Raw genomic sequence first — 24,906 nt, 5'->3', positions numbered from 1 at the left:
AGGGAAATGAAATGCAGGTACATCAGTGCTGTGCTGTGCTGCATGGATGGATGTCCATCCACAAGGGGGTGGCTGGCCAACATCAAAGCAGCCCCTCAGCAGAATGGGAGGTCCTGTGCTGCTCATGAATTACTAGGCAGGCAGCATCAGAAGCTTTTTGTCCACATCTAGGTGAGCAGCTGAAGGTATCTCTTTTTATATATATATCTGTAAGAATTTATTTCGCTTTCAGTCATAAAAACGATGGTTTATGCAAGCAAGCAACCCCGTGAACATGGATATTACAGTGTTTTTGTTGTAATTCTTAATGTGCACTTGGAGTCTCCAAGCGCACGCCAAAGGAATTACTTTGCGTAGATGACGTAAGGAATACCTCACCACAGAGTGCAGCCCACTGGCGGTGGGCAGGGAGCTGAGGAGGATATGAAGAGCAATTGTGGGAGAGGAATCAGTCCGACCTTGTCTGGCTCACAGTTCCGCGCCTGGTTGTGCGTAAACGCTGCTAAAATAGTTGGCGGCGTTATTGCCTATTTAGGGCACGTACAACTTTGGCTTTGTTTGATGTTTTTTGTAAGCTGTCTATGTCTAGGTTATGTGCACAGGCAGAGATAAACATTATTCTAAAGCCTCTTCCGCATCTTGGATTTCTATGCAAAGAGAAGGTCGCCACTTTTCCTCCAAGGCTTCGGGAAATGAAGACTACATGGAGCAGTTCTAACGCGGACTCAGTATTTTTGGACTTTTGAACGGGTTTTTCTGTCCAGTTGGTCAAGGGATCTTGTTTAAAATTCACGAAATATTTTGCTCCCGATCTGGAGTTTCGCACTGCATCGCTCATTTTTAACATAGCCCAGTTTTTGAGTATGCATCGCATTGTACAGTGCACGAATTTGGTCATGATGCATTTTATTTAGGATACTGCTCTCTGTCTATACAAAGTGCCAAATTAAGCCGTTATGGCGAACGAGTGTAATCGCAATATTGTGGAAAAGTACATTTCTCATAAACTCTCGAAACGGGGATACGTGTGGGAATTTGATGATGTCAGTGAGGAGGATGCTGCTAATAATGGGTCAATAGTTGCCCCTCCACCGACTTTGGTCCGGCGATGCCGTGAAGCCAGCGACGGGCCCGAGACCGAGAGCATCGATCCCCACCTCTCCAAACGGGTCTCCCCGTCGGACGCGCACGCCGCTATCCACAGAGTATTGCGCGAGGCTGGAGATGAACTTGAAAGACTATACCAGCCCGACTTCACGGAGATGTCGCATCAATTGTATCTCACGTCCACCACGGCGCAGAGGAGGTTCACCGAGGTGATAGATGAACTGTTCCGGGACGGGGTGAACTGGGGCCGGATTATCGCTTTCTTCGAGTTCGGGGGCACGGTGTGCGTGGAGTGCGCGGGCAAGGAGGAGATGACTTCGCAAGTGGACCACATCGCAGACTGGATGACGGAGTATTTAAATGGACCTCTTAACAGCTGGATACAAGACAACGGGGGATGGGTAGGTGTGATTCCGTAGTTCAGCGGTTTTCAATCGTCTGCCATGGGGGCGCAAGAGCATTAGCCCCCCTCGCTCTGGTTGAAGGTGTGTTAAGCAGTGGAATCAGCTGGTGAAGTGTTTGTTTGGGGTGGAAACCTGCATTCTGTCGGGCCTCGGTGGCACATGATTGAAAACCACTGCTTGTAGTTCACCATTAAATCCCCATTGCCCTAGATGCGCACATTACGCACGAGATAGAGCGAACGTCCGAGACCTACGGCGTCACTTCTGAACTGCCCTGATTTGGTGTTCAGGTTGTCTGTCAAGCTTATCGGGCCAATGAGACACCGCCTACTCTGTCACACCTCCCGACGCTCTAACATAAAGCCCGCCCCTTCAACTGTAGTGCCGCTGCAGCCGAGCAGCTGTCCTCTAGTCAAGGGAACTCCATTATCCAAGCGGAAAATAATGAAAACACTGTTTGATCTATCGCACGGGAAAGCGCAGAATGGTCATTTCAGTGATCCAATATTTTACCTGTCTCTAATGTTTTATACAGGAAGCTATAGAGCTGCTGTGATGCCCCAGCATGGTCATTATTCCAGCAGGAGGGAGTAGGCCAGACACATGTCAGGGGGCAGAAAACTATTGAGTTAATGTGTTTAGGCCCCAAGGCATGGCTGGACAGGGCTCAACTATCAGGGCCGTTGTCAACAGATCTGAATGACAGATAGAAGCTTCAGGTGTTAATGAGGACACACTGCCTTTACCTACCTGCACACACATATATACACACAAGCACACATACACACACCCAGAGAGAAATGAAAACACAGATGCATGCATCTGAAAGCAGCATGCAATGCCATATACATTTTTGTAACCATTCTCCTTTCCTGCGATCGCTGCTCCCGATGAGGAGCACAGCAGCCGCCCCTGCACACCTCCACCAGCCATTACAACCATACTGCCACAAATTAGCCTCTAATTGGCAGAAGTGCCCTTAATGAGAACATAACATTTGTGCTGCTCGGTTATCTTGCCGGAAGGTGGCAGGATTGGGGGTTCATCAATGATTCATATCGAGCATTTCATCTCAAAAGGAAGGACCGTTTAACATTCCCCTTGAGTCTGCCTTGCCCCTGAAGGTGGCAGGTTGTGCCACATATCAAAGGCAGGCAACAGAGGGAGGGCCCTCCAGGAAAACAGAGCGCTAATCTGCAGCCGCTGTGTTTAACATGCAATCCTCTGTGCATCTAACTCTTTTGTCTGCTGTTGAAACCTGTGCCTTGGAGCTGGCGCTGGCTGGGCTGCTGTGCTGCCTGCTAGAGGTCTCTGGAGCCTGTGCCCACTGTACAATGTAGGTCATCATAGTCTGTGTTTTCCAGCTGGGTGGAGATGACTGTATCTTTGCTGCTCCGCATCCACTGGAGAGAGCACAGTCTTTTAATCCACAGGATTATTCAGGATTATTTGAAAGCATATGTATCCAATTTGGGTCATTTTGACGTTTCTCTGCACTAAATACTGAGCAAGCTTCACCCAAATTATTTTGGCTCAAACCAGGCTCTGAGACAATTTTCATTCCATCAAGAGATAGAAAACACAAGCACAGGTTCATGCACACTTGTATCTAGGATATTTTTGAGCTTCAGTTGACAGGTGGCAAAGTCTAACAGACACTGATGTTGATTTGAATGCATGTCAGGTGGGGAAATTCCCTGATGTGTGTATTTCAGTTATTACCTGACAACTATCAACTGATGTTCTCCTACGCTGCAGGCATAGAGGCTTGTCTGGATTCTAGTTTGGGTTTTTGGACTCTAGTTTTTCTGTTTATTATTGATTTACTGGCCAATCTTTGAAATATACCATAAAAGTTATTGTGTCCTATTTTATAGAATGAATCATACAACATATGCCAAAAAGGTTGTTTTCCCACATTGGTCCCAGCTGCTCTGGTTTACCAAAGAGTCATGGAAGATTCTTTGGTGTAGATGACGACTCTGTACTGAGCTGGTTGGTTTTGTTCTGACCCTGTTTTGAGTCATGCAATTACAGCTCATGTTGCTGACATTGTTCGGCTGACGTTCCCCCTGAGTTGACTGGACACCGACTGCCACTGTTTGGAAATTACTTGCCAACTAATTTGTCATAATGCTAAAGCTTTGAGCAGATTTGAGATAGGGCAAATGTGCTAGACTCCAATATGTAATTTGCTCAGCGAGGGCTTTGCTTATTCACTTTGGGGTCCATCATTTTTGACGTCCATTCAGATTATATGGTCATAGATATTTCTCTAATTTTATCCAACACTCATTTGCAGGCTGGTTATTAGAAACTCAGGACAAAATATTTTTCAAACGTACATGTATCAAATCCTTCCAGCATGTGATTTGATCGACAGCTTGAATGCAACCAATCACTGAGCATCTCTCTGACGGGCTTTTTGCTTTGCGAGGGCACAGGCCAGAACAAGAAACACTATTTTTCCTAATCTGCTTTACATAGATTTCGTGTATCAATGAAGAGACTGACTACACATGGCTATTTGTGCGCTAACACAGGTTGTGTGTGGTCACTTGCAGGGACCATTGTGTATTGTGTGTAGTCTATCTGTTTTTCTCCATTCTTAAAACAGAGGTGGAGGCTAATCAACCTGATAGTGACATGTTGGCCTGAATGGTGTGGAAACGGCTCTCTATCAGCCACCCTCTGTTTCCTGTTGTTTTTGAGACAATTTGAGCTCAAAATAGGAGTGCCCACTTGCCGTTGTTGAGTCTAGGCATCACCGGTGAGACAAATATACTTTTAGTTAAACAAAACTATCTGCCCACTCAGAAATAACAAAGCGGCAGTTATTTGTAAAAACCCAGCCCTCGTTGAAATAGCTCCTGTTCTGCAGTGATTACTTCCCACACTGCAGGCTCTGAATCACTGTCCTTTCATTGTCCCTAACACTCAGCTTTCTCCACCTGTATAAATCCATCCTTTCCTGTCCTTTGTGGTGAGAGCAATTGCACTTGTCCCCAGACAAGTGCAATTTGGCTGCACCCTCACCCACGCGTGGCACACCTGTGTTTATTTGTGGGCTCTTTCAGTAAATATCAAGTGATTGGACAAAGTGGCAGGCGGTGTCTGACTTGTGAAATTACATGCTTGACCTCAGACATTTGACTGGCTGAGGGGGCGGCACTGAGTGTCTTGCCAAAATGTGTTTCATAAAACAACAGTGATTTCACAACATATGAAGGCTAACTCAAGACAGACTCAAAGATGATGTTGAGAAATTAGTTTCTCATCTTCAGTGTTGTTTTTCTTAGTCAGAGTCTGTATGAAAGTGGAGGAGAGGGAGGAGTTAGTGCACCTGGAAAGCTATTTTGAAGTTGAGTGGAAGATAGGAGACTTCCCTTAGCCCAGTGCAAAACACCATGGATCAGGTTGTCTGAGGAATGCTGCTAGCCAGGTGGCCTATTTCTCTGTGTGTCCAGAGGACAGGTGTGTGTGAAGAGGAGACAATGGATACAGCTTGGGTTGGGTCCGTCCTGTGGGGGATTCCCTAAGCACAACCTGGTAGTGGAGGGGTGGGACCTGCATGTTACTATGGTATTGTGGGCATCTGCCTGCGCCCCTCTCCTCCCTCGTTGAGGCTGAGTGGATCTGGGACAGTGGGGAAGTCATTAATCTCCATATGGGTGACATGTCGGCAGAGAAGAAAAAGGGAAAACCTGAACAACTGCCTGACAAAGGAGGCGCAGCCACTCGCAGAGAGGCGAGATTCAAGATGAGATCTCACTTATATCCTATTTGTGTCTTCCAGACGCAAATGAAATCTGTTTAACACGGGACAATACTTACTGAGGCATCATTGAAGAACTCTTCAAGGCTGTGCTTCCCAAAGCTTTGAGCAGTTCAATCAAAATTTCTGAGCAAAAAGAAGTCTCCATTGATAATGAAAGGAAAACTAACTTTGAGGATGGTGAAGTGAGCTGTATGTCATCCATTCTGAAGCAAAAACATACTCTTTCCACTCTTAGTACAGTACAGTGTCGCAATCAGTTTTTCCTTTTTTTCCATCTGTTAATTCCTAGCTGTTTATCAGTCTGCCGTCACAAATTAGCATGTGGGATGAACTCTGCTTTCTTGTTTCCTGCAATCAGACAGTAATAAATGGTTACTCATGCAAATAGAATTTAAGCTATTTCCTCCCACCAATCATAACAACACAGAAGTAACAACACAGTCTCATCATTTCAAAAGCGAAAGGGATCTGAACATGGTCTGAAATATGTCTCATTTAATTCCCCTCTGTGATCCAGCCTAATTTCTATATCATTTCAGCAACAATGTTATCTCTGGATGTGGACTACTAGCTCAGTACTGGAGACTGTAAAACACAGAAGAGCTTAGTGCGGCTAAAAGCAGCCAAGATTTCCCCCTGTACTGTACCCCTTTTGCTGCGTAGGCCTCGGTCGCTCGCCATCTGCCACTGTGTTTACACCCATCAGCCCCGCGACTGTAATCTCAGAAACATTTCCTACAGACCCGGCCTGCTCTGGGCTCCGGCTCTCTGAATCACTCTGACATGAATACTTTCTTTCAGGATCAGGCCTGGAGAGACTTCTAGTCTCTCTGCTATCTGTGTCTCTGAAACGCTCACAGCACCAAGCCCTTTGTTCCAGACGTTCATCTTTTCTTGTGGAATACTTTGGAAAGCAACAGTAACTCCTTTTTAGATTTTTTTCAGTGCAGTTTGAGTGGCAAGAAAATGTTAATACCTCAGTCAGTTTTGATGCTCGGATCAGTTGCGTCTGAAGCACTGCACTTTATTGTAATTGATGTTTAAAAGACCCAAAAATGAGGTTGATCCTTAACCTCTAAACTGGCTATCAGTTATAGTTACAGAAAAAGTTGCCCATATCACAAAGACAGAGTTTTATCAACAACAACAGGATCACAGTGACAGTGTTGCCTCTCCAAAACCAAATTTATCACATTAATAATTTTTTAGCACGCTGAAGAAAAAGACATTGAAGACAGCAACCTAAGATCAGACATTCAGTTTGATCTCGTTTCCTTTCAGCTTGACACAACACACCTTGCTTTTATGTCATGTTTGCGCCATCTTAAGCATCCCAAACATGCCAAACATTTCATGAAACTGAAACACACCAAAAACACGCACCATCGTCGTGCTCAGCAAGCCTGCTATTTTAAGAACTGAACCCGTGATTAGCATATAAATACAGTCACATTACTCCATACACATAATTCTGTTGCTTTGTGAGTGCCTGCCCCCCTGTGTCGAACGTTTCGGATATGATCTATGCCGCACTCGCCTCCCTTCTCCCCATAGGCCCTCCGCCCCGTCCTGTCTGCTTATTTCTGGGTCTCCTCAGGAGAGCCGGAGGAATGTCTGCAGGGGAACAGCGACTGTAAATAAATAATGGAGACGACCTGGGTGTTGCTTTCCTGAGTGGCCAGTGAAGGGTGTGGGCGTTTTTGTTCTTTTGCGGACAATCGTCTCATTCGTCTCTTGCTTCATTCAGGAACCGCTGCACCAGACTGTTGACGTCTGTTGACGTGCGTGTTTGTCCCTCCCAAATCTATATACAGTATGTGAGCTTCTCTTTATGTGCGTCTCCCGGGGGAATGCCTGTGTGCCTCTGTGTATAGGGTCGGGTTGGTGAATTCATCTATATGACTGTGCGCTATTATTATGTTGTTTAAATCAGTAGTCGGCTCGACCTGTCCGGGCATCACGAGGGACATGTGCCTGCGCTGTTTTAAAGCACTAGTATCCCAGTCAGAACACATGCTGATGAATAATATATGGGCCAGATAAACTCGGACACTAAATGGATGTCCCTCAAGTAGAACCCCAAGGGCCGCCGGTGCTCCTCCATGCAGCAATTGACAGATTACCTCTCTTTTCTTCCTCTCTCTTTTTCTTCTCTTTCTCCCTCTGTCTGCCCTCCGCGACCACACAGACACACTCATTCACACAAACACACACACAAACACACGTGCACAGACGCTCACTCCACGCAAGCGACACACACGCAAACGCACACTATTACCCCGAGACCTGGCTTTCAGTGTCAGGTAACAGCGTAGATCCTTGAAAAATGCAGGGACATGTGAGAGGCCTCTAAATATAGAAGTGTTACCATCACTGCTCCCATGTGGTCTTTAATTGTCATGCTACACATAAATCCCCGCACTGTTTGACTCTGAACTATCATCACATTCTCATCACAAACCGCTGCCAATCTGTATGAAAAAAAAAAAAGTTCTAATGAACCATTTGAGATGGGAGATAAAAGAGTTTTCCACCTTTCCTGTCATGGTGGGAAGTGGATAATGAGGAGCCTACTGAGACACTAGTTGACTTTGCCACTGGGCACACCCTTGCAAACTGTGCAGCATATCAATATAGGGCAAGGTTAAATGGTTCCACCCATTGTCTAGCTACTGTAGATATTTTGAGATAAGCCCTCATAAGGGGCTTTAAAGGAGATTCCATATTTTCAATTCATTTTTACTGCAACGATGGCCACTGCTGTTCGAGATGCAACTGGCAGCGTTTCTTAAATGACTTCCCTGTTCACAGAAAGAGAGCCGGTCGCATGGATAGCATAACCTAAACAGTTGTTAAGATGTATTGAGTTCACATTCACTTAATATGCACGCAGACAGAGGATGCAGGAGCGGATGTAGTTGTGTGAATCAATTATCTGCTGTCCTCAGAATGGCTCTGTACACACACCGACACACCCACATATATACGCACACACATACAGTATATACACACAGAGACACATACACACAGAAGCGGATGTGGTGGTGTGAATCAATAATGCTGTGTTGTCACAGGGTGACATGTGAGCCATGGCAGGGAGCAGATGGCCCCAGGGTGTCTTGCTTCCTGTTAGCCATGCCATACAGCGTCAGCACACACACACACACACACACACACACACACACCCACGCACACACACACACACCACCTCCTCTGGGATTTCCCAGTGCAACTAGCCACAGCACTGGCCATTAACAAACAACATGCCATTATTGTCTCTTCCCTGAAATGCTGAGTACATGCCCTCTCAAAAATGATGATAGCCAGATAATGGTAAATAGATTTCTCTGTGTTGTTCATGGAGGCCCATGGAGGTCTGGGGTAAATAATTCTCTAACCCCCTCTCCCCTCTCCCCTCATGTGTTTTTTGGCAGCAGAGCCAAATAGCCCTCAGGAAATCTGATCTGTTCCAACCTCAGTGGATGCTGGGTGAGGTCAGCCGTTGCTCAGATATCACTTTGACTATGTTCTATTGATTGAGCATTTCCGATGCTTTGTGTTGGTATCTTTGAGGAAGATTCACTTAACCTAGTAAAACAGTGGCATTCACCTGTCAAATTGTATACGCGGGTGAGACACCAAAATAGATGCTGCTAGTAGTGTTATTTTATTCCTTTAGAGCGACGCTACTGCAGCTGAGGAAAATCTGTCTCCATGAAAAGACCTTGGTGAGACCGGGGCGTTTTAGCACTTTTATGCTGACTGCTTTCAGCTGGTGTGTCTGCAGCAGGCAGCTCTTGACTCCTGGCGAGCTTGCACACCACCGCCCCATTGGCAGTCACCTTTGATGGCGACTGATTAGATTTGAAGTGTGGAGAAAATGATGCGCCCCCGATGCTGGGAAGATAAAAGCTTGCCAAGGGAGCGCTGCTGCATACGCTTTCAGAGCAGCCATCAACTACACCCTGCTTACATGAAGCTCCTCGCCATTCTCAACCGCTCGTGTCCTCCCATACCTACAAGCGAATTCTGTCAACTTGCCAAAGCGAACAGACATTTTGTCACTATTACAGATAACCCCTGTTGCTTTCAGAGAACTACTGCTGCCTACTACTACTGACAGGGATATCATGCCGGCAGGGGCATACCCAGTATTGGAGCAGTGTTATTTTCCAATTTCACTGGCTCTACTGTGAAAGCGCTACCTTTAATTGGTTGTTGGGCTGTCATTATAACTTCAAATAATGACAGATACTTCAAAGAAAATAGGGAGAATTGAAAATAAGCACAGCTGACAGTGGATCCCTTTCTTCTTGGGTATTTTTTTTTAAGTATTTTGGGTATTTTTTGACAATACAGTAATGATGGAGGCCTGTGTGTGTTGTAAATTTGTAGTCAACTTGTGACTTGTGTCAAAGAGAAAATCTTTATGATGCCTGGATTCAGTTATGCCAGGCTCCGTTTTGCTTTGTAGAGAAATGCGAGCTCTGTGACATGTCTAGACAGATTTGTGGTTTACATCCACAAATCTAACCGCCAGAAGTTAATCAACTCAGTAATTAGACCTATAAAGTGCTTCATTCATCTTCTTGGAAATTTCATGGTGCTTGGTGGTGAACAATGCCGTAAAGAAGAAAATATCAAACAGATTTGTGAAGAAAGAGCCCAATATCTGCAGTGTGTATTTGTTCTCTTGTGAATAAACAGAATTTCAATCTGCCAAAAACACTGGAAAAGAACTTTGACTCTCACTGTGCTAAGTGAAAAATATCATTTGGCTTTGCACAGTCATGATTTTCCAATACCACCCAATCTACCGCCGACACCTTCGCTGCTTCTCCCTTCATCTCTATTCAAATTAACGGTGGGGGGGATACCGAGCTTACACCCCTCCATTACAAAGAGGGCACGGGGTTAAAAATCATCATTGGATGAAATGGACGGACTGCAGCAAAACTGATTAGGTGTCTTTGATCAGGAGGTGAGGCGAACCGGGCTGAGGAGGAGGAGGAGGATGGAGGAGAGATGAAGGGCAGGGAGGGGAGCGCTTATAAGTATATACACAGATAGTCACTGCTGCACTGCAAAGCTACAGGGCTGAAGCTGAAGCGACCGCATAAGACCAAGACAGAGTGAAACTGAGAAAAATGACTTCTTTATCTTCATTATCTCCTGTCCTGCCAAAAGTATTCTTGGTACAGAGGTGGATAACATTGTTTCCCATGGGTCTAATTTTTGTTAAAATGAAATCTAAACTTGACTCATGACATTTGACCTTTGAAAAACACAAAAATAGTTACTGTTGTTTACCTTCGCAGGGCAGCCTGGGTAATTAGACCTTTGGACCACAGCCTAAACAGGAGCCCCGCCACATCACAGCGCGTCCCGCGGAGAGCAGCCCCTCCGCCTGCCACATGGGCTGCGGAGCCGGGGAGGTTAGAGAGAGGTAGCCACAGATGAGCTCATCAGATAGAAACTTAGAGAGCAAACTTGAATAAAGTAGTGTTCAACTTGAAACTGTGAAATGTCAAAAGTCATCTGACTCAACCATCATCTGATTCTCAGCTGATGCATCTGCTGACTAGAAAGTAGAGGAACGTTCTCGTGGAGCCGCCGAGCATTCCGCATGGGCATTACATAGCAATATATAAAAATAACATTTTGAGCAGTCTCGGCTAAATATACATATGTACAGTACGTTTTCCAAAATGAATTAAAGTCTCGGTCTGAAGCTCTATTCTAATCTCCAGCGTGCACCAGCATCAAGGCTTCTTGTTAATATGGTCGCTGTAGCACACAATAGGCAGTTACTGAATACCACTAATGACATTTTCCATGGATTATTCCAGGGAGATGTTAAAAAAAAAAATCCCCCCCCTCCAAAAAAACCCTCCTCAATTCAGAAACTGACACCTACCCTATTAGCTTTCCACACATTCTCACACCAGACCTTCAGTGTCACAATAGGCGACTTATTATCATTCATCAGGCAGACTGTGCTCGCTTCCGTTTTGTCTCTGCATGCGGACGGGGGAAGGTCACACAGCTCGGATTGAGCCAACCTGTTCCACATAGTTCATACAATCAGCGCTTTAAAACTAGCTGCCCCGACATACTGTAGCTCTTTCCAAGGTCTGTATGAGTCACACCGCGCTCAGACATGGCTGACCGAAAGAACGGAACAAAGTCTAGGAAAAGAAACAAAATCCAGCCCAACTCTTAGCTGCCTGATTAGGCCAACGCATAGGACTGCCAAATAAATTTGTAATATCGGCCCATCTCTAAGAAGGGTGTAGTAGCTTGTTATTTTTTATTACATCATGCAAGTGTGAGGTGTACAAGCTCTGCTCCTTGTGTGTGGCTCGTCTTCGGCAGTGGACTCTGGTTGAGGCTGGATGCTTCTCATATCAGGCCTCTCAGACGCACAGGGCCGTTGTTTGTTTCCACACATCAATGCATTCCTCTCATTCCTCTCCCCCAGCCTGGATGAAAATCAGCTGGTTGCCTGAGAGAGGTCACTGAACTTTTCCCCAGTCTCCCAGCCAGAAAAGAGAAAAGGGGGAGGAGAATTTTTCCCGGTCGAGAACTGAGATTGCTTTTCATAAAGCCGGCTTTGACGATTAAACAATATATAGGCAGTGTATACGTGCCTATATTTCTCTATAGAGGACGGCTGTGAGGTTCTAGTCATAGTTCTAGTCTGAAGTTGAGTTGTGTAAGATTGATTATTCCTTCCCCTTCCCCCTGTTTCAAAATGACCTCATGCTTCATGTAGGACAGGGAGGTTTTGTCACGCATTCCACATTTTCCGTCTCCAGCCTGTAGGAAGTCTGCTTCCCTCACCGAGTTTCTTGCGCTTTGTTTTCAACGGCGACACTGTTTTTATTCCCCAATGTAAATATGAGAACAGTCGATGGGAACTGTCTTGACTGTGACTTGGTGGAAACATTTCAGCGAGCATTAGCTCCTCTTCTCCCCACTTCAAAGAGGTTCCTGAGGGAGCTGTCCCTCAAACAGATTATTGTTTTCCCCGACATTAATGGACATCTGAGATCCTCTGCCTCCTCTGCTCACAGCACCCTGTTCCAGACTGTGGCCTCTCTCATTTACATGGGTACACAGAGAGCGCCGCAGAACCTGAAACCAGGCCTCACGTACGCCCGTCACGTAAACTGCTCCACTATCTTGTTGCCAAAACTGACGAGCTTTCATTTAGAGGCCTGCTTTACAAGACGTCTCCTGTATGAAAGGGGAGACTGTGTGATGCAGGGTCTGTCTAGCTTTGATGTTCTAATACTTTCTCCTCCGCTGACATGTTTAATTCTCCATTAGATGGCATTACGCAGTCTACTTGTTTTGCATCACTTCATAAATTAAAGGGTTAAGTCGGGGCTTCATCAAAAGAAATCACAACATTCTCCTTCTGATGAGCATGAAAAGTTGGCTTTTTTGTTGTGGTTTGATTTTCTTTAAACTTGGGGCTGAGATTTAGTAGCCTGTTAATGGTTCAAAACAAATACAAATCTCTTAGCTACAGTGTCTAACCAACTGTAGCGCTCCCCAGCTGCTCCTCCACCCTTTCTCCATGGTATTAGTATGACTACATGTTTGGCTTGCCTCTGGTCCTTCCCTAGTTACCGGCACAGACTCTGTGATTTAACCATAGTTGGCTCGGCCACAGAGAAGCCATAGTCTCAAAACCAGACGATGATGTCATCCCCACAGCGTCTGGCACAGGAAGTGACTTAACAGCAACTCAACCATTGAGGGCTTTTACTCAGAGGGAGCCTTCTGAAAAGCTGCACTGTTTTTTTTTTTTTTTCCAGGATTGTGTAATTCTACCAGGAACTCGAAACAAAAAGACTCTCTCACAAGTATACAAAACCACACTTACAGAAAAGCTGAATGCAATAATTTCATAAATTCAAGGAACTCTGACCCAAATGTCTCTATTAGTCTCAATGACTTCATGACAGCTTCAGATTGCAGCTGCAGAACAATCGGCCACCATGTGCGACTGACATTAAGTGCGGATGCCTGCCTGCAGATGGTATTCCCATTCATCTCGTTTATTACTCCATATACAGTAGTCAGTCAGTGGGTCTGGGCTCGGATCAGTCGGGCTATTTTGGGCTCTGCGGGAGCTGCCTGCTGAGACGGTGGCTGTGTGGTCTCAAGGTCTTAAGGGGGTCAGTGGATGTGACTTTTAAGGCTTGGAGTAGTGTGCTGCCCCTGTCACAGGAAATGAACCTCTCCCATGGGCGGTGTTTGTCACAAGAGAAGCTACAGGCCACCTGGGAATCTGCTGGTTCCCACGCTCCGCGAGCCTCTATCAGAAGACTCCATCTGAACGACATGCAGGGGCTCGGGTATGGGGGTTGTGTCAGTAACTGTTCCTGCCTTCCTCATTGGACATGGATTCCTGCATGCAGTAGTCCCTGATAGAGCACCTTTAGGGAATATGGAACTTGAAAGGTGAAAGTTTTATCTCGGTGTCTAATCATTAACCCCAAACCACACGGTGATTGTCAACCCAATGCGTACTTTAAATGCCACACATACCACTTTCATTCACCAAGTGGCTCTGTACACAAGCACCCTTGCATTTCTGAACGAATAATTATACAAAACAAACTCCAGAATGGAGATTTTCCCAGGGTCGTCTCTGCCAAAACAGCGTAGTTTACTGGCTGTCACATGGTTCACATGGAATCGCGGTGTGCGGATTTTTCGAAGCCACAAAGACGTCACGGCAGCAGGCGATGTTCTATGCACGGCCTTCCTTGGAGAGAACACAGAGCTATTAGACACCAAAGTGGCAGACATCCTGTCTTTACTGGAAAGCCACTCAAGCTAGTTCTAATGCACTCCTGACACATACACACACACCAACCCCCCCCATCCCCACCCCCCAAGTGTGGATGATGACTCAGCGGCACTTTTCCATTCTCTCCGCTCCTCTTGCACGTCATCAGCGGCCTTTAAATGGGCTGAGCGGCGGTGATGAGAGTAGTTTTATTAGATTGGGCAGGCCCTGAACCAGGATCTGGGACGAAGCCTCTTGATATTTATAGCAGCACAGCAGTCGCACTCTTCTGTTCAACTCTATTCTATCACTTCCCCCTCTGCTGAGGACCGGATGGGCTTAATACCGACATCCCCTTTTTGTTGCATTGTATCTATCTGAAGTGGCCATTGTGCCAGTTTGCGGGGTTGGCGATTGTTGTATTGGGTAGGTTTCTGGATCGATTATTAAGGCTGTCTTGAAATAGGTTTCAAGATCAAAATCACAGGACCAGCCCATTTAGAAGAGTGAAAGAAAGGCATTGTCTGAGTTAATGTGAGAGAAATGGATTGTCTGAGTCGCCATGCATGTCTGCGGCTTTACCTTTGATGTCTCTTGGCTCTGCATGCAGTTTGTCCCACAGTGACTGCCTGTAAATGATACACTCTGGGCTACAGTAAGGTGTGCAGAGGTGCCTATAAAAACCCCGAGTGCAGGAGGAGAGGAGGTGGGAAGGTAAAAGCAACAGGAGGGGGAAACACTGTTTGCATCCATCCGCTCTCCCTGACTCCCCTGGGCCAGCAAGGTCACCCAGGCCTTTGTTTCATCTCGGATCAAAGCTGTTTAATATAATCAATGGGCTCAGTGAGAATAAAGGGCCTGCAAGGATCGTATAACCGTTCAGTCAAGGTCAGTTGAATAGGTAGAAAACGTTTTCCAATTCAAAATCTTAACTCCAGCGGTTCTCCCCTACTCTCTCCTTTTAATCGGATAAAACCAAATTGACTGAAGCGCTTTTCATCTCCAAAGAAACCAAAGTCTCATGTGTAAAGTTACAATTCTCATTAATCTGGCGGTTTAGACAAAAGACAATGAATAATGGAGACAATAAAAACGCGGAGCGTCATGAGGAGTGTGGGTGATTTACTGGCTATCACGTTGCATGTTCCAGTGGAGTAGGCACAGTCCCGTGGGAGAGCGCTCTGTTTTGTAAACACACCAGTGCTGCTGCTGCTGACACATTTGAATATTTATGAGCCTTAAAGGTAGCATCCAACAGCAAAATTGTTTCTTTCTATATCACTGAGTCCAAGGTGATGACTGTCTGTTGAAAGTAGTCTGCCAAGTAAGAAACATGAGCAGTCAGTGACAGTCAAGTGGAAGCAAATTGAAGGTTTCCCCATTTCCTTTGTTTCAAGCCAGGACTTCCTTTCTGCTCTTTTTATCTGACTGTCTGCGTCATCTGTAATATTACTTTCAATACCAATGATGTTGCTCCATAGTTACCACATTGTCCAACCATTTAAAGGGCTGTTCGTTCCCTGGGTGGAATCAGGAGCATTTACAAAGCCTGTCGGTCTGGAACGATGTTGAATGTCAACACAACACCACAACCTGGAATTTTTCTAAAGCAAACTCTGAAACCACAAACCAAATGTTATTTGTGCCACTTGCTGACCATTTTGATTCAAAATAAGATTCTGTTTTAGCTGATGTTATTGTAACCACCAAAATTGTTTTTCCATAGGAAACAGGGCGACTTGGTGTTAAAGGTGGCATTCATTCATTCATGTGATTTTCAGTGGTGTTTTTATATCACTCAAAACATTTTTATATGTCTGGGTGATGCTGTTTTAAACATTCACCATGAAATCAATTATCAAACTGTAGCTCTTTTTCAGGGCAAGGGTAATTATTAGTGCTCATAATTTTCATTACTGACAAGAAAAAAAATGTTATTACCCTCACTTTAGATATTTTAACAAATAATATACATACAGTAGTGTGTATTATGATTTTTTTCTTATTTGTGAATGATTTTTAATTTCTTGTTTGTCTGCTCACGTCCTTTAAGACCTTGACATACAGTATATACCCCACTAAAAGTTTGAGTGTAAGGCAGTTTGTGCACAGCTTTCCATCCCCCTTGTCCTTGTTGTGTCCAAGCATTACAGTATTGACACAGTATAAGTCCAGGGGCTCAGGCTCCTTAGCTGCAAGCTGTTTGGCTGTGCTGACTCTGGGGGATTCACTGGGTAATGAGTATTGTGACAAACTCCTCCGTCATCTCTTTTTCACCGCGCCGGTCGATGGATGACACTCCAGAGACTCGATCGAACGCGACCTTACTGCCAGACGTGAGGTCGCCGTCCTGTCACCCGCTGTGTCTGGAGAGGCTTGTTGCATCTGTTTATATATACATTTATAATATACACACATACATAGTTGAAAGGGAGAGATGCGAATGTATATTTGGATCAAAACAAATGAATTACAATGGACATTAATGCCCTTCCCGCGTGCTTTTTTGTTTTTGTTTTTTGATCTCCCATTACTTCCCCCTTCGCTCCGCCGCATGCTCGTGAAGTGGGAGTTTTGTTCGAGTTTAATTAGCTTCGGGGGGAAGTCTGCAAGAACCTCATTAGAAAATCAAAGAGCTGAGAGGTGAAGCGGTGTACGCAATATAGCATAAGTACTGTATGTGAACGCTTAGGAAATAAACAGAGCGCAGGGACAAGCTTGGTTCAGTGGTGAATATAGCAGTGAAGCCACAACAGGGACTTTAATTACAGGTTGAACTTTAACCCACATCCCTTTCTCTCTCCCTGAATGAGAAGAACTCTCAGGCTGCCCATAATTACCCACAGAAATGTCCCGAAACAGAGATGACTGCCTAATCATTTTTCTGTTTTGGCAAAGCGCTGCTTGGCTTTTAAAGGAGCCAGCCAAGCGCACAAGATGACTCATTATCTTCCACACAAGGCTAGGGATCATTCCCAATAATTGGGGATACCCAGAGGAATTAGCAAATGTTTGGAATTTCCTGTTGCCCTAAGACAGTGTGGGCCTGTCCAGAGAAGAGGATAGTGTAAAACATCTATGTGTCTATCAGAAAGACACTGAGCACAGCCCAGAGGTCCAGATCATGTGAAAAACAAATCAGAGGTCGAGGTAAGACTCTCTCCCGCTGGTGGGAAAAGCAAATCGTGTGTGAAGCTCCCATACTGGGTAACCATGACACTCGGGCGGCGAGTTGCCACCCCATGGCCTAGTGTGGGATCCTCTCCTCTCCTCGTCTCCTTTACAGACCGTCTCCTCTGTGTGTGCGTCTCCAAGGGATTCATTGTGTACCGCTGTAAAAATGAAGGAAAGAGATTTTGTAAACCTGGCTAGAACGGTAGCTGGGATTTTCCCACTGGAGTCTTGGCTTCTATTGGTCTGCTGTGACCTTTTAAAAGGCATTGATCCAAAAAGCACTGTTGAATAGCAGATTGAATACGGCACAGGACTGTAACCTTGACTTCATTCCCCAGTCCCCCACCTGCTGCCGATAGCAGATGGTTTGCCGAAGGGCGAAGATGAGAGTTCTCAACGATTATGAAGTCTTTTGTTGATGTGATGAATGCAGGTGTTTTGTCCTTTTCTGCTCGGGTCAGCTCTCCGCGTCCTTCCTCGCCACCTGCTTATTGTCCTCAATGGCTCGACGGCGTACAGTAGTTTTCAGAATCAGAATCAATTTTGGAGGTACAGAAGGGAAAAAAGACACGCAGAGAGGAGAAGTGGAGGAAGGAGCGAGGAAAAAATGAGTGCCAGAGGTTTGTTTTTCCACAGCGCTCACATGGTCGTGGCAGTGCTGCTTACTAACGTGTGGGTGAAACAGTCCTGGGAGCTGAGGCTGGAGCGTGATAGCAGCATGCCTCAGTCTCATGATATCCACCTGACCCCCCCAACCCCCCCCCCCCCCCCCCCCCCCCCCCAGCACTCCCCTGTTAGCGAGGCCGCTGCTGCTCACTGTCCATCTGGAGTTATTACTGTCCGTGCCCTTGTGGGATTCTTTTAAAACATCCATCACTGCTCTAGCGAACCTCTTACCGTAATTGAGCCGCGTTTACGTGAGACTCAAATAGATGATAATCTTATGCCTACTGTCTGGGACATATTGAGGACACGCATCATGAGTTTGCCATTTTGTCGTGCCGTGGCAGTGGTCAGTCACATGCACTTGCTGTGGGACCCACTTGCTGGTTTCTGTTGTTGCCTCAGCAAACTGTTTTTTTTTTTTCCTGCAGTAGGTGGAAAAAAAAAAAGGAGGGAGGCTGTGTTTTTGCCAGCGGAGCCCTACTGCGAACACATTCCTCTCAGCTGGAGGTCTGACTGAAGTGCTTGTTCCCTAATTAATACCTGAATACTGCTTTACTGGAAAAGGAGGGGGGGTATCATCACTGAAAGAAGGGCCTATTCAGGGTGCTACAGGCCTCCAAAATAAGCTATCTGACATGTTGCTCTCCATTTTTCCATTCAACGCTTTTCAGCCCCGGATAATTAAAAAGCTTAACTGTAACAAAGGAAATGCCAGGTGGTTAAAGATGTTGCTGGCTGATTTTAGGGCACAGTGTGTTTTGATACCAGAGGGTCTAAACTGGGAAGAAAGCGCTGATCCTTCCTCTGTGTCACTGGCCCCCAGCCTCAGGAATGCCACAGGGAAGGAAGGGAGGAGAGGCAGACAGGAAATACTTTTGTCTCTCCATAGCACTTTGGAACGGGTTTTTTTTTGTTTTGTTTTTTTGTCTCGTATGGGTTTTGGTTTGGTAGACGGAAATATTACATTCAAATGTGACACTTGTTAAATTGAGGATAATGACCCAGTTTTGCTTCTACTAGATCAAGGTCGAATAAACGCACGCAGTATTCCTGTTAGAATTATACAAAACATAATTACTGTAGGTAAATTGAGTTAAATCAAGACAGATTAAAATAGATATATTCCCATGGGAACTGACACAATAATATCGGAGTGAATTAAACTTAACAATTCACTATTGTTCACAGATAGGTCAGGTTACAGTTTAAGCATTGGCATCAAAGGAGCCCAAATCTATAGCTTTACACTACTGCTAATGTGATTAGCTTCGTGGCAAAGGAGCTGAGGCGGAACCGTCCTGAACCTCTCCAAAATACAACCATACGTTCCATTCTAATTTGAACCGTTTGATTCAAGATAATCTACTTTTGTGTGTGTGTGTGTGTGTGTGGGAGGGGGGGGGTCTTAGCACCATGACTTCCTGTCCAGCTGTTCCTGCTGTCAAGGCTTATAAGCGGATGTCTGTATTTCCTCGTGTGAGACACAGCCTTGGTATTTGCTCTACAAAGCATGCATACAGACATATGCACTCAATTTCTAACAAACCTCACTTAAAAAATCCTAACAGAAGAACACCTGCTGACTTTGTATGCGACATTAATATGTTTGTGCTTAATATGTGCTGCAGCGCCTGTCAGTATGCCAAAAAAAAAAAACCCACCCTGAATCTGCTGACAAGCGCTTGGGGATCAGATGTTTCAGTGAATCCCATGGTTTTAGCTCCCATGGTGTTTCTGTGTGTGTTATTGATGTGTCTCTGTATGCTTATGAGGGGCGTCAGAGGTTGTGTGTGGGAGGGTGTGAGTGCCGATGAATTGTAATGGATCTGCTTGCTGCAGGGGTGTAATAACACTCATATTTGGTGGCGGCCGAAGGGATTTACATCTCCAGCCGTTTTCTAGGAGACCCCCCCCCTCTCCCTCTGTCCCTCACCACGCACACATTCTTTCAAGCACAATTATTCATGCTATTAACTCTGTCTGTCGTCTGTCTCTCCCTCCGTCTCTCTCAGGATGCCTTCGTGGAGCTGTACGACAGACAGAGGGAATCCGTGTTCAGCTGCTCCTGGCCCTCCATTAAGGCGGTCTTCGGCCTGGCTGCGCTCGGGGCGGCCAGCCTCACCATCGGAGCGTACCTTACACAGAAGTGAATGAGTCCTCTTTTTTTTTTTTTATCTCCTCGACCGTATTTCTCTCCCTCCTCCTGCTCTCCCTCTTGTTTCTCTCTCCTTTTTTTGGTTTCCTTTACAAGACGCCCCTGACCCCCTCAGAGACGCCCTTCACACTCTCCCAAGCCTGGCTCTCTTCAAAGCCTTCTCCCCTCTTCCTCACCCCTCCACGTGAAAAAACAAAGACACGAGTCGAAATCACAGAGGGAAGCAGAGGCGCTGCCCGCACAGAGCAGAGGATGCCTTGAAAAGAGGCAGCTTCAGCGTAATCACACAAAGTTGAGGGCAGCTGGGGACTTTGAGGAAAAAAAAAGGAGGAAGGTTCGATGGCATGCGTCTTGTTTTTGTTCTGCCTGCTCCTGTACTAGTTATAGCATGAACCTTGAGTGTTAGTGTAGACGTTGCATGTGTCGGTGTGGCTACAGAAAGCTCATCCGAGACTGGACCTCCCTGGAGGACTTGATAGTGAGGGGGGGGGGTGGGGGGTGGAAGGACGATGATGATCACTACGCCCGCGCCGGAGAGGAAGCGGCCACAGCCCCCCCCCCCCCGCTTGTTAGGGTGAAGAACCCCGTTTGAACTGTGGACTCTGGTTACCCCCCTCCAGCCGTCCTTCAAAGGACTTCCTCCGCATAACAGCTGCTCAGAATGTATAATGGAAACAGCTCGCTACAACCAGCACGATGTGTGTCGACTGCTTTCACTCCTCAAATACCGAGAGCTCCAATGAAGCTGGAACACACAGCACCATTATACTCTCAGTGGCCTTCAATAGAGGGAGGGCCAGTGGAAGACTGAGCTTGACTGAGCTTGCTTTTGCAGAGTTTTCAAAGCTCCTTGATTGTCATGTTAAGTTGGTTTATTTTTGCGACACACCAAACCATGGAACCTGTGGTTTTACCATAGCCAGAGAGAAGGAGAATGGATTTTTTTTAAGGAGTGAAAAGCATGCAGGGTAGACCGAGAAACCTGTTGTTACTGACAGAGATGTGAGGAAAATGTTCCATCTTGCTGAATATTCTGGAAGAAGCGTAAGGTAAGAGTAAGGTAGAGGTAAAATAAAGAAAGCGTTGCATTTAGCAGAGTGAGGAAAGAAGGGAGTGGGCCCATGCAACATAAATGGACGAGCTTTAAGTGCGCATTCCTCAGGCGAAGTGAAGTGAAGTGAACAAGGCCTCTCCACAGCTAAAATTCTTCATCTGGAGACAGAAATACTCCGGTACCGGCTCACTACAGCACCCAGGGACAGCATTTTCCACCGATTCTCAACGGCATCACTTCTTTTCTATTCTCTACCTCCGCTGGACTCTCTCTTCCTTCACTCCATTTCTGGTCAGAGTGTTTTTTGCCTCACCCAGGTTTCAGAGCCGACCTGCCAAACCCTGTCAACATGTGTCCTCCAGCTGCCGAGGGGACAAAGAGGCCCCACAGCCTCTTGGTAACACTAGAATCCGTACTGACAAAGACCGTCGTTGACACGGGCTGCAGAAACCTAGTTTGGTTCTCTGGCCACAGATTACTGTAAGTGGAAAACCGAGGCACAAGAATTTCAGCTGTCTGGACCTCGCAGCCGAGACACTGTGTCCTGTGTGCTGGAACCTGAGATGTCCCTTCTCCCTCGCTGCAATGCATCCAGTCTGCAAATGCAACATCGATTTGTTATTTTCAGGCTGTTTTATTGATGTTTGTCTTGTGTTACAGTCTGATAGGAAATTCGGAAAAGCTTCGGCTACAAAACAGATTTTGTTGTACACTTAGCAAGTTGGTCATGGAAAAGTGATTTTTTGTTTTCTCTCATTGAAAATCTTCAACTTCTTTGTTGCATGGATGAAAACTATTGTCTTCACACAATGAATACTCACTATGTATAACCATATTTATAATAGAATAGGGTAGAAGATGTTACAAATAACAACAAAGGAGTTGCATTTTCTATTTATTGAGAGGTACCAGATCACAGATTTTTAACAATACTTTGATGGAAAATCAATTGTGTTTCACTTTTTTCTATTCTATGGAATCACACTGTAACTACATTATTTTCTGGCTGCTATTGTATCAAGAAAAATGTTTAAAAGTGAATCTCTGTGTTGTATTAATATTGGCTTAAGGCTGCTATACTGTCAAGTCCTGATTTAACTTTCACTTACAGCTTAAACTGCCACAAAGTTACAGTATAGTCCTAGAGAGCTGGAAACCAAAGTTAACTTGTATTAATCTTTTTAATTAAAGTAGCTTAAAGAGAATACATGTCGCTTCATTTTGACTTCAGTGAAAGTCTATTCAGTGAGATTTTGCGACCTCTCTGTGAAGGGTTTGTCTGGTGTTACTGTACTATATCAACTTAAGTTTTGTCAACCTTGTGCTCCAATGATACACAGTGCTTACCTGTAAAATATAGACCTGCCAGACTTCAGCCTTGTCTGTCAATTATCATTACAAACCACACAAGTCCCATTAAAATGGCACATGGTGTGTGATATTCCCAATGATGTGTATGTAAGAGAGATACAGAGGTTAATTCGTCAACAGGAATAACAGTGTAACAGCAATATACTGTAATTTTCATATTCCCTGTGCATATATGAATGTAGGCACTATGGTTGCTGTACTGTTTTATGTCTATAATCTCAAACCTGTAGCACTTAAAAAGTGAATTGTGTTTCTGTTGTTTACTGCTATATCCACGATAAGCTAGCGGGATCATATTGTTCCTAATAAACCAGATTTCTCCAGCAATCTGAGTCCAGGTCCTTGCTGTGTGTAAGCCTCAAGACAGAAAACAACGTGTCAATCAGCTTTAAATTCACTCTCAGCCTGATCTCTTGAGCATGTGAGAGAGAGAGAGAGAGAGAGAGAGAGAGAGAGATGGAGACTTTTAGATATATAAATATATCTTTTTTTTTGTATTTTTTATTTAACCTTTATTTAACCAGACAGGTCAATTAAGAACAAATATCTACAACAACGCTCTCCTGTCCATTTGGTGTCATCTATCCAGTGCTATGTGTGTAAAGCTGGCTGTGTCAACATGACGGCCTGCGATACGAAGGAGCTAGTTCTGAAGGCCTGTGCAGAAACAGAGCAGCCGCACCCCATCAGACATCAAAGCTGTCCCCAAACACAGCACTTGTCAGCCTCCCTCTTCTGCTCCGTGTGCTGCTAAACATGAGTGTAAAAAACCCAAATGCCCCGAGGCCAGGTTTTTACACCGCCTGCCTCTGTTCTGATCACACTTGTCTTCAAAGGCAACGGTCCTCCGCTGCTCCGTAGAATTTGTGAAAAGCATGATGCAGTAAAACTAATGTTGAAAGAGTGAGTGGGTGCAAGAAAATGAGGGAAGAGAGCGAAAGAAAGTGGTGGTGTGTATGAGGATGTGTCCCTGAGGAGAGCAACAGAGGAGGGAAGTTCATTTGGGCTGGAGCTCCTCGCAATCCCTTCTCTCTCACTCACCATGCATATAAAATGCATGACACGCTCTGAAGAAGGAGAATTTTAAATCAGCCCCTAGACTTTCAAAAGAAAGTCCAGTGTGGGTGTGGATGGTGAATGTGTATGTGTGTAAAAAAAAAATGAGAGAGAGGGAGAGAGAGAGATGGGCAGCCGAGCCCTCCTGCTTCTCCTGCTGTAGGGCTACAAGGTGTAGAGGAGGCTTTCCCAGTGCTGAATATCACAGGGGAGATTGGGAGATCAAAGCAGATTGTCTGGAGTCAGTCTGGTCCGGCTTTACCCCTCATTTGGAAGTCCATCAGATCCAGTGATGGTACCTTTGCCTCATTTAAAGGCAACCTTAAGTGCATCAAAAACTTCCTACTGCACTCCAGCTATTTCCTCCAAAGAGATTTAAGAAAGAAAAAAAAAAGCACTGAAACAAAAATCATTCATTTCTTACTGCAACCTAAATATGAAATGAGAAACAGCTCGTGATTTATTAGACTACGATGGGATGCCTGTCTGCTGTAGAAACTCATTTTGGTTAGTGCTGCCTGAACTGTGTACTATAGTGTCACCTTGTGGCTGCTGCACAATGTTCCAGCAATAAGCGGGAGTAGGAAACCATGTGGAGGGGAGAGAGCGTGTGCCGGTTTTCATTTCAACCAAAGACTGCAGCAGCTGATTTCACTGAACAGCCCACTTTCAACCGGAGAGGAGGAAGTACTCAGTGAAATCAGCTGCTGCAGTCTGTGGTTGAGCTGAAAACCTGCAGACTCTTGATACTCCGTGGCACATGGTTGCTCATTCCTGGTCTAAAATATCCTCAGGGCAGCGCGCCATGGAGAAACAGCGCTGGAGGGCTGAGAGTTCAGCAGCTCAGAGCTTTGATGATGGTTGCTCGGCTGTCTGCGGCCCGGAGAAGCATTAGTTCTCTCAGAAATGTAAAAAAAAAAACCCAATCAATTTCTCTGCTGTGAAATCAACTTCAATTTGCTATGGAAGTGAATTTTGAAGAAGTCGAAAAAGCAATGCATAAGACATAAACATCTCAACCCCACATAATGCGGTTATCAGCTGGAGAGCAGACACAGCAAATAACCGCCAGCTACAAATGATGTCAGTGATCAAGTATTAAAACCATAGAGAAACATAAAAAAGGTTCAAAGCTATAAAAAGCAAGGTAAAAGACTTCATTAGCCAATAGGGTGCCTGCCAAAAATTGATGTCTAAATCTGGTTCACCAAATGTTCGGAATTTAGTAATGTAGAGCACGGATTTGCCCCATTACACACTGTGTAATTATAGTATTTTTTTCCTTGACATGTAAATGTATATGTTTCTTAAGAGGAGTCAGAGTGCAGGGTGAGC

The 24,906-nt window shown here is 45.3% G+C and overlaps 1 protein-coding gene across 1 annotated transcript; it reads left to right on the top strand.

The window, feature by feature from the left end:
• Window positions 1-450: 450 nt before the first annotated feature.
• On the top strand, window positions 451-22,556 carry bcl2b (BCL2 apoptosis regulator b). The gene is made up of 2 exons (XM_071900840.2): window positions 451-1,508; window positions 19,948-22,556. Exons 1-2 carry the CDS (start codon window positions 957-959, stop codon window positions 20,083-20,085), a joined length of 690 nt encoding a protein of 229 aa, XP_071756941.1. The 5' UTR covers window positions 451-956; the 3' UTR covers window positions 20,086-22,556.
• Window positions 22,557-24,906: the final 2,350 nt, after the last annotated feature.

This window comes from Centroberyx gerrardi, chromosome 13, assembly GCF_048128805.1.
Source record: "Centroberyx gerrardi isolate f3 chromosome 13, fCenGer3.hap1.cur.20231027, whole genome shotgun sequence".
In the NCBI taxonomy this organism is placed as follows: Eukaryota; Metazoa; Chordata; class Actinopteri; order Beryciformes; family Berycidae; genus Centroberyx; species Centroberyx gerrardi.
The sequence above is the reverse complement of the archived record's forward strand: the minus strand, read 5'-3'. Positions and strand labels throughout refer to the sequence as shown.

Excerpts from the sequence above, each read along its gene's own strand:
- bcl2b (XM_071900840.2), top strand. The coding sequence starts at position 957 with ATGGCGAACGAGTGTAATCGCAATATTGTGGAAAAGTACATTTCTCAT. Across the intron at positions 1,509-19,947 it reads TACAAGACAACGGGGGATGG|GATGCCTTCGTGGAGCTGTA; the intron begins GTAGGTGTGATT and ends CGTCTCTCTCAG.